Source organism: Mya arenaria, chromosome 16 (assembly GCF_026914265.1).
Source record: "Mya arenaria isolate MELC-2E11 chromosome 16, ASM2691426v1".
Classification (NCBI taxonomy): Eukaryota; Metazoa; Mollusca; class Bivalvia; order Myida; family Myidae; genus Mya; species Mya arenaria.
In genome coordinates, this window is record NC_069137.1 from 19877308 (window position 1) to 19888069 (window position 10762).

The 10762-nt window shown below is 32.5% G+C and overlaps 2 protein-coding genes across 3 annotated transcripts in view; both read right to left on the reverse strand.

The window, feature by feature from the left end:
* LOC128221337 (uncharacterized) overlaps window positions 1-10762 on the reverse strand; it is a 104475-nt gene that overhangs the window by 85250 nt on the left and 8463 nt on the right. The gene's annotated exons all lie outside the window — the stretch shown is intronic.
* Window positions 17-10762, reverse strand: part of LOC128221470 (uncharacterized protein DDB_G0271670-like) — a gene marked incomplete at its 5' end in the record, with an annotated part of 13817 nt that continues 3071 nt past the window's right edge. The window contains one exon of the mRNA XM_052930077.1: window positions 17-92. Coding sequence (XP_052786037.1) covers window positions 17-92 — 76 coding nt within the window. The remainder of the gene's footprint in view (window positions 93-10762) is intronic.

The following is a 10762-nucleotide window of genomic DNA, read 5'->3' on the forward strand; positions in this document are numbered from 1 at the left end:
AATGCGCACTTATTTGCTACACATTGTCTCCCTCACAAAACACTTTGCTTCCTTGATGCCTAGTAGCTTTTGCTTGGAACATGATGTGAAATCTAAAATTGATTACAAAAAACTGACAAGAACTGTATTTGAATCAGCATTATTTGATTCCCAACCATTTTGACTTATCAACTTCAGGGAGCAAAAATTCTTATCCAAATCACAATATTTGACCTTAAGTCTTTATTTTTCTCAAATATTAGATTTTCAATATCACATTAAAAATGCAAGCTATTTTAACTAGTACGGTATAGAAGTAAGTAAGACTCATTTATTTATCAAAATTCTACCATAAATATTCTATAAGTTTGATAAGTAAGTTATGGAAAAAGTCAGTTTTATTAGGATAAGACTTAATTAATGCACTTAAGATGCTACTGCAATAACTTATATCGCCTCAGAATATCAAATATTAAGGTAATCATTTAACTTCTTCAAGCACAAGTTACAATACATAACTCAGGGTAAGGAATATTTCATAAGTATTTAAAAAAAAGAACAAATAAAAACGCCTAATTACTGTAATCTTCAGATGTGGCGCAAATAAATCTTCAAAATTATTTGGATTTCATAATTTTTAACATGTACATGTATATGTTTACTGTTGCTGTTTTCTTTTCTGAGAAAAGTGAAATCACAGCACTATGGCATCATTATTATGACATCGTTTTATTGAAATTCATTGAGTTACTACAGTGTTGCATATTTTTTTTAATCGAACTTGGCATAGTTTTCAGTGCAACACTGTATGTAACTCAAGTTACGACAGTGTTGCATAAATGAAAATAGTCAAATTAGGACAGGACTTTTGGACAAATTTTCATTTTAAGTACTTAAAAATCAATATTTTTCAAAAATATTTTTATGACAGATGGAAAACTGTTAAAGCATATAAAAAATGCAAAAACATCATTTTGTGAAAAAAATGGAGTTACGACACTATTGCGTTCAGCCCTCGATAAAAGTGTTATATATTGAAACATATGCCCTCTTAACAGTGACATCGTGACACTTGTTGTCTTCTGTTCAGAAATGTATTCAGTATAGTTTTTTTTAAACTTTAATGTACACTACTTGTTCATATCTTTCGTCGAAATGGTACTAGATTTTTTGTTGTATCTGGGGTGTCAATCTAGTCAATTTGCATTCAAGAAAACGCCTGATATAATTGCTTAAATTAAGTGCTATGGTTAACCAAATACAATTAATGCCTTAACAATGAATGCTCCACATGCAAATATAATTTGATTTAATGACAAATATTAGTTTTCAAGCTTTCTTCAACCAGCCACCTGTCTGAATTACCAATTGATGACATATCTGCTTTTGAAAAGGTACAGTCGTCAAAATAAGTCAGTATTCGGACAATGTGTTATATGGGTATCCATTTACATTCATTTAATGACCTAATATAATCGTTTATTTCTTTATAAGAAGTTTGGATTCACCGTAATTAAATCATATACATTACAAATAAATAACAAGTAATGATTGCTCCACAAACATATTGCATTTGTATCAAATACAATTTTTAATTTTTAACTCTAAACAGCCGTAGGTCTGCATTTCTTATTAATGACACATATGCCTACAAACAGCTTAAACGTTGAATAAAATCGATAATATTCATAAACTTCAACAGTGTTTACGAGAATTGTCGTCCTATTGGACGGCATGTATGCTATGAAAACACTTGATATATAGTTTCAAAACTTGTTGTGCAGGGTCATGGTCTTAATACATGTATCCTTTTTATTTGATATGGTTCAGTGAGCGCGGTAAAACGTCACATATAACTTTCTGTTATTTGCTCTCATACGCGGTAAGACGTCATTGATATAACTTTATGTTCATAGTTCTCTATCACAGTAAGACGTCATAGATATAACTTTATGTTAAAAGTTCTCTATCACGGTAAACCGTCACATATATAACTTTCTGTTAATTGCTCTCATACGCGGCAAGACGTCATAGATGTAACGTTATGTTAATAGTTCTCTTCTACAGTAAGGCGTCATAGATATAACTTTATGTTAATAGTTCTCTATCACGATAAAATGTTCGTAAGTCTCTATTACGGTAAGACGTCACATATATAACTTTCTGTTAAAAGTTCTCTGTCACGGTATGACGTCATATATATATATAACTTTCTGTTAATGGTTTTCTATCACAATAATACGTCATATATATAAACATAAGGTTAATTGCTCTCAACCACGGTAAAATATCACATATATAACTTTCTGTTAATTACACTCAATCACGATAAAACGTCACATATATAACTTCCTGTTAATTGGTCTCCATCACGGTAAGACGTCATAGATTTATACACTAAGTTAATTGCTCTCAACCACGGTAAATCGTACCATATATAACTTTATGTTAATAGATCTCTATCTCTGTTAATAGTTCTCTATCACAGTCAGACGTCATATATATGACTTTCTGTTAATAGTTCTATATCACAATAAGACGTCATAGATATATACACTAAGTTAATTGCTCTCAACCAGGGTAAAACGTCACATATATAATTTTATGTTAAAAGTTCTTAATCACCGGAGGACGTCATAGATATAACTTTCTGTAAATAGTTCTCTATCACAGTAAGACGTCATAGATATAACTTTCTGTTAATAGTTCTCTGTCACGGTAAGACGTCATAGATATAACTTTCTGTAAATAGTTCTATATCACGGTAAAACGTCAAAGATATAACTTTCTGTTAATAGTTCTCTATCACGGTAAAACGTCATAGATATAACTTTCTGTTAATAGTTCTCTATCAGAGTAAGACGTCATTTATATAATTTTCTGTAAATATATACACTAAGTTAATTGCTCTCAACCAGGGTAAAACGTCATAGATATAACTTTCTGTTAATAGTTATCTATCACGGTAAAACGTCATAGATATAACTTTATGTAAATAGTTCTCTATCACGGTAAAACGTCATAGATATAACTTTCTGTTAATAGTTCTCTATCACGGTAAAACGTCAAAGATATAACTTTTTGTTAATAGTTCTCTATCACGGTAAAACGTCATAGATAAAACTTTCTGTTAATAGTTCTCTATCAGAGTAAGACGTCATTTATATAATTTTCTGTAAATATATACACTAAGTTAATTGCTCTCAGCCAGGGTAAAACGTCACATATATAACTTTATGTTAAAAGTTCTCAATCACCGGAGGACGTCATAGATATAACTTTCTGTAAATAGTTCTCTATCATAGTAAGACGTCATAGATATAACTTTCTGTTAATAGTTCTCTGTCACGGTAAGACGTCATAGATATAACTTTCTGTTAATAGTTCTCTATCACAGTAAGACGTCAAAGATATAACTTTCTGTTAACAGTTCTCTATCACGGTAAGACGTCATAGATATAACTTCTTGTTAATAGTTCTCTATCACGGTAAGACGTCATATATATAACTTTCTGTTAATAGTTCTCTATTACGGTAAAACGTCATAGATATAACTTTATGTAAATAGTTCTCTTTCACGGTTAAACGTCATAGATATCACGGTATCACGTTATAGACATACACACAAGCTTTGTTGTTATCAACCGCGGTAAAACGTCACATATATAACTTTCTGTTAATAGTTTTCAATCACGGTAAGACGCCAAAGATATAACCTTACGTGTATTGCTCTCTAAACAAATACGTTTTACTAATTTTCCTAGAATCTGCATACATTACTACTGAACAAATATATTGGTAACATATATGAAACAAGATTACATTGCAGCTTTAAAAAGACTCTTTAATCTATTGGCTTTACATGTAATATGTTAATCAGAATTTAACACTGACATTTAAAATACTAAAAGGTTAACATTATGAAAACCGCACAACTTGGATAAAACATGACAAAAAGTCCAGTGCTACTAGCACTGAACGGGAAACACATTTTCAATTTAGCGCGAGCGCCTTTTTATTGGGACATGCAAGTAATGACAATAATGTTTTTACAATAACTTGCGCATGCGCAAATAGTTTGATTACTTTTGATGAAGTAAGGAATAACAAACTATGCTCAACTAATTATTTCACCGTATTCGCAACATCAAATTCGCACAACCAACGATTACTACAAACCAAGTTATTTTCAATTTACTGTTGTGTTGACAGGCTAGCGTTTAATTTTAATGTGTTAGTTAACATATTCGTATAAGTAATTAACCAGACGACAGCACGCTCGATCAGATTTAAATTCAATCCGAGGTAATATCTAGTCATTTAAAAGTTAAAATGGCTATTTCACATTGTTGCAATTCTATAAGAGGAGTTTAAAGCTAGAAGTGATAAAGTGTTTAAGTGGGTGTCTAAATTGGAATAGATATTTAATAGTATTGGTTTGAGAGACGATTAGTTTTTGAATGACAATATATTGAATAGGTGTATTAAGGCGACGATAATTATCAGAATTGAATCTAGTCAGGGCGTAAGCCCAATGTCTGATTGACGGTCCAGGATTATTTGTTCATACAGTAAAACAATAAAACAAAGTCATTGACATAACGGTCTTGATTGAGAACAAATTCTATAATTGTTTTTAACATACATAAATAGCACATTTGATTTTGAAATATGATATTACCTATCGTGCAAACAGTTCAATGTTCAATACCATTTCAGACGTTGGCCAAAATCATTTATCCCTCAGTTTTCAGAAAAATATAATCTCTGTCATATTCTTTTCCAGGCGGCCTGGAACGTGTTGTCAGTTAAAATTGATTTTTTATCATGCTTATAATTTTCATTTCAAATTTAATGTCTGATTTGTCATCTTCTGCGGCAAATGGCCTAATTCCACAAGTGAGTGTTATTAAGTGTATGAGCAGTTACATAACAGTAATTATTTATCATCGATCAAGGCATTACCAAGAGGTTAGTTGTGTATAAGCAGTTAACTAACAGTAATTATTTACCATCGATCAAGGCATTACCAAGAGGTTAGTTGTGTATAAGCAGTTAACTAACAGTAATTATTTATCATCGATCAAGGCATTACCAAGAGGTTAGTTGTGTATAAGCAGTTAACTAACAGTAATTATTTACCATCGATCAAGGCATTACCAAGAGGTTAGTTGTGTATAAGCAGTTAACTAACAGTAATTATTTATCATCGATCAAGGCATTACCAAGAGGTTAGTTGTGTATAAGCAGTTAACTAACAGTAATTATTTATCATCGATCAAGGCATTACCAAGAGGTTAGTTGTGTATAAGCAGTTAACTAACAGTAATTATTTACCATCGATCACGATATTACCAAGGGGTTAGTTGTGTATGTGCAGTTACCAAACAGTAATTCTTTATCATCTATCACGGTATTACCAGGAGGCTAGTTGTGTATGAGCAGTTACCAAACAGTAATTCTTTATCATTGATCAAGGCATTACCAAGGAGTGAGCTGTGTATGAGCAGTTAGAAAAAACAGTAATTATTTATCATCGATCAAGGCATTACCGAGGGGTTAGTTTTGTATAAGCAGTTACCTAACAGTAATTCTTTACCATCGATCACGGTATTACCAAGGGGCTATTTAAGTATGAGCAGTTACCTAACAGTAATTCTTCATCGACGATCTAGGCATTACCAAGGGGTTAGTTGTGTATGAGCAGTTACCAAACAGTAATTCTTTATCATCGATCACGGTATTACCAAGGGGTTAGTTGTGTATGAGCAGTTACCAAACAGTAATTCTTTATCATCGATCAAGGTATTACCAAGGGGTTAGTTGTGTATGAGCAGTTACCTAACAGTAATTCTTTATCATCGATCAAGGTATTACCAGGAGGCTAGTTGTGTATGAGCAGTAACCAAACAGCTATCCTTTATCATCGGTGAAGGTATTACCCAGGGGCTAGCTGTGTATGAGCAGTTACCAAACAGTAATTCTTTATCCTCGATCAAGGTATTACCAAGTGGCTAGTTGTGTGTGAGCTGTTACCAAACAGTAATTCTTCAACCTCGATCAAGGTATTACCAAGGGGTTAGTTGTGTATGAGCAGTCACCAAACAGTAATTCTTTATCATCGATCAAGGCATTACCAAGGGGTTAGCTGTGTATGAGCAGTTACCAAACAGTAATTTCTTATCATTGATCAAGTATTACCCAGGGGTTTGTTGTGTATAAGCAGTTACCAAACAGTAATTCTTTATCATCTATCAAGTTATTACCAAGGGGTTAGTTGTGTATGAGCAGTTACCTAACAGTAATTCTTTATCATCGATCACGGTATTACCAAGGGGTTAGTTGTTTATGAGCAGTTACCAAACAGTAATTCTTTATCATCTATTATGGTATTACCAAGGGGTTAGTTGTGTATAAGCAGTTACATAACATTAATTCTTTATCATCGATCACGGTATTACCAAGGGGTTAGTTGAGTATGAGCAGTTACTTAACAGTAATTCTTTATCAACGATCAAGGTATTACCAAGGGGTTAGTTGTGTATGAACTGTTACCTAACAGTAATTCCTTATTATCGATCAAGGCATTACCAAGAGGCTAATTGTGTATGAACAGTTACCTAACAGTAATTCTTTATCATCGATCACGGTATTACCAAGGGTTTAGTTGTGTATGAACAGTTACCAAACAGTAATTATTTATCATCGATCAAGGTCTTCCAAGGGATTAGTTGTGTATGAGCAGTTACCTAACAGTTATTCTTTATCATCGATCAAGGTATTACCAAGGGGTTAGTTGTTTAAGGGCAGTTACCAATCAGTAAATCTTTATCATCGATCACGGTATTAGCAAGGGGTTAGTTGTGTATGAGCAGTTACCAAACAGTAATTCTTTATCATCGATCACGGTGTTACCAAGGGATTAGTTTTGTATGTGCAGTTACCTAACAGTAATTCTTTATCACCGATCACGGCATTACCAAGGGGTTAGTTGTGTATGAGCAGTTACCAAACAGTAATTCTCTATCATCGATCACGGTATTACCAAGGGGATAGTTGTGTATGAGCAGTTACCAAACAGTAATTCTTTATCATCGATCAAGGTATTACCAAGGGTTTAGTTGTGTATGAGCAGTTACCAAACAGTAATTCTTTATCATCGATCACGGTATTACCAAGGGGTTAGTTGTGTATGAGCAGTTACCAAACAGTAATTCTTTATCATCGATCAAGGTATTACCAAGGGGTTAGTTGTGTATGAGCAGTTACCAAACAGTAATTCTTTATCATCGATCACGGTATTACCAAGGGGTTAGTTGTGTATGAGCAGTTACCAAACAGTAATTCTTTATCATCGATCAAGGTATTACCAAGGGTTATTTGTGTATGAGCAGTTACATAACAGTAATTCTTTATCATCGATCAAGGTATTACCAAGGGGTTATTTGTGTATGAGCAGTTACCTAACAGTAATTCTTTATTATCGATCAAGGTATTACCAAGGGTTATTTGTGTATGAGCAGTTACCAAACAGTAATTCTTTATCCTAGATCAAGGTATTACTAAGGGGTCAGTTGTGTATGAGCAGGTACCAAACAGTAATTCTTTATCATCGATCAAGGTATTACCAAGGGGTAAGTTGTGTTTAATTGTGAATTATGTAACCCAAATGGAAACATATTCGAAACTTTCAAAATATGTAGAAAAAAATCAACAACAAATAATATTTTTAGTTTTGATTTTTTTTTACTTAATTAAGAACAGGATATACCCAAACAATTGGCACAAATATTCTTTCAAAAATATTCACGACCTAAGTATAACACATGATGGTCACAATTACGAATGTTAACATCCGACACAATTCGGAGTTGGGTTTGACGCTATATTTTTGTTGTAATTCGCATTAAAATTGTGATGAATGTTCGTAATGTTTACGTATGTTTCTAGGTCCCGACAACTTCCACGCGCGTGTGTATATGATTTTCATCTTCATGACACAAAATCAGTCAATGCAATTGCCATTTCTAAAGTTGTTTCCTCGTTAACGCTAATGAAATAAATTGAATTTCTTTATATTTCATGTTTTAAACATTTACATTTATATGTGTTATTAAAACGATTATGTATTTGATATAATGTCTTATTATTGATATATATTTTAACATGTTACAGGTTTTATACATATGATCTGTTTTTGTACACCCGAACATTTGGTTAATTGATCATATCTTTTGAATACGCTTGCCCGTTTATTGAGCCATAGGCAATATTGTTAAATGTTGATGGCTTGAGCCTATACACATGTGGCGTCGGAATGTTATTGTTTGGTGCTAATTAATATATTTAATAATGTTGCACTCCAATTCCCTTCCTATAAGCTATGCCGTTCAATCGTATTTTTAAAAAGTCAAAACAACCACTTCCGAGTATTCAAGTTGTATTGTTAGAAATTATTTATTTATAGTTGCCAATAAATTTGTACTATTAAACGAGAACAAAGCTGTCTCTCAGATCTTAACCTGGCAGACTGCCTAAACTCGGACCGTAGGCCTGACGATTTAAACCAAATTACATTATCTCAAATTTTTACTACTTTGCAGAATATAACCCACACTCCTAACAAGAGACAGACTCAGACTCTGACACTAAACCAACTTATTAACTTACAACCAAGCTCTTGATAAGTGTTTTATACATCCCAATTGACCCCATTGCAGTTGACTATTCAGAAGTGTTTCCTCATCCCCCTAGATAATTTAACGACATCATGTAATACGTTAAAACTCACGTGACAATAATAAAAGGATTTAACGGGCTATCGTCACAAAAAGGAGCTTGTCAATCAATAGTTTCATTGACGTAAAATTTAGCTAGGCCAAACCCTTTTGATAGAACTTTAGTAAACAAGGTAATTAAACTATTTTCTGGACAGTACTTGAATAAGCCATTTGCGAGTTTAGCAAAAGGCAAGTCGTCCTTTAATAAGTATTATTCAAGTCTTAGGGCCATTCAAAACATAAGCTAAAATAATTGACTGTTCCGTCTATTCTCATATTATATAATCGACACATGTCGGTATTGCTAATGAAGCTCCAATGAAAATAAACGCTATGGCATTTTTACCACTCAGTAGCTAGAAATAGGAATGCTAACCTAAACAAAAATGAATTAATATTGGGGAGAGTCATTGTGTTACAATAAATATTATAAACTGCTGATAAAGCAAAAAATACTTTTAGTTTTGTACTCGCCCTTGAAATTAGTGTAAAGGTTACTGCACTGGAATAAGATTGTCAAAGTTTTCATAAATGTGGGACACTATTTGAACAGCTTCAATACTGACTTGATATGGGTGAGTGTCACTTGACGATCAATATTGAATGCCTCGGTATGCAAGCTTCAAATTTCGTAAATCAAGGTTGTTTGAAGAGCTCTTTTTAAAATTGTAAAGTCGTAATTTGGTGAATCTCATTACCGTTAGATATTTTACAAAAAGTATTTTCTCCATTATATTTAAATAACAGATTAAAGAAATCAGTTTTAAACATTCACATTATTTTGTAGATATCTAGAGATAAATAACACTGTTAAACTTGGTTAACACAGAGTATATTTAATCATTACAGACACGCTAACCACCTAGCTATTCAATTGAGTGTATTGCGAAATAAGTAAAAATGAAGGTTAAACAAGAAAGTGACTTGCACATGAAACATTTCAATAAAATGCATTGAAATTCATGTTGTTTTTTTTTTAACTGGAGCATATGCGTATGGAAGAGTATTGCGAATGATAATATCTAAAAGCTATATTTCAAACTGCATTATTGATATTAAAATCAGTTTAATGACCAGCAGTATCTTTATGATATATGATACTGTACAAACTGGACCTATCATGGACACAGTGACGTTTACCGCATACGGCTAGCGCACATCTTAGTTTTGGGGAACATTCACAACGTCTCTTTGCTAACAAGGTACTCACATAAAGACACATGCACAATCACTACTCTACAAACAACACCCTGTTAGTGAAACTCGTAAGGCAAGACCTGTTTTAACTAGCAATACGCTTTAATATACGAATATTCTTTAAATAAACATCCAAAGCCCATGACATATATCTCGCATTGTAAAGCTCGTGAGGCGAGTTCCCAATTAAGCCCTGCCATATAAACAATTGCAATATTTATTCATGTACAAGTACAACTGTTATAAATAATTCCTTGTGAGTCGAGACAAAAATCATGCCATGGATTTTCTTTCACCATTACAGATATAATATATTAATTATTGTTAACTTCGTCATCATAGTAATATTAATAAAAACACATGGTAAATGTAAACAACTGTACCCTTGTTCATATTTATCCAAACAACAGTTCATGGTATTTAAATATGGTTCAAGAGAAACATATGCGTATCAACGTTTTCCCTTTCTCATTTTTCTTATGTGTCCATTTTATTGCTTACTCCACTTTACCTTTTGTTTTGCCTCATATCCCTCAATCTTATTTATAATATCTCATTTTCTTAGTATTCGATTAAATATAGTTATAAAACGAGTTTGCTGTGATCACAGAAATGAAATGAATAGAATCCTGTACGGGTGATCGCAGTTTTCTATTAACCAAAGGAAACAAATATCCTGGTTATCTTTTGACAATTTTGTAATTAAACTTACGTAGTAGACCTATCAATTTTCACCTTAAAATATCTGTATGTTTTCATTTTCAATTCCACATATCTTTTTGATAAATTATTCATGAGATTCCGGT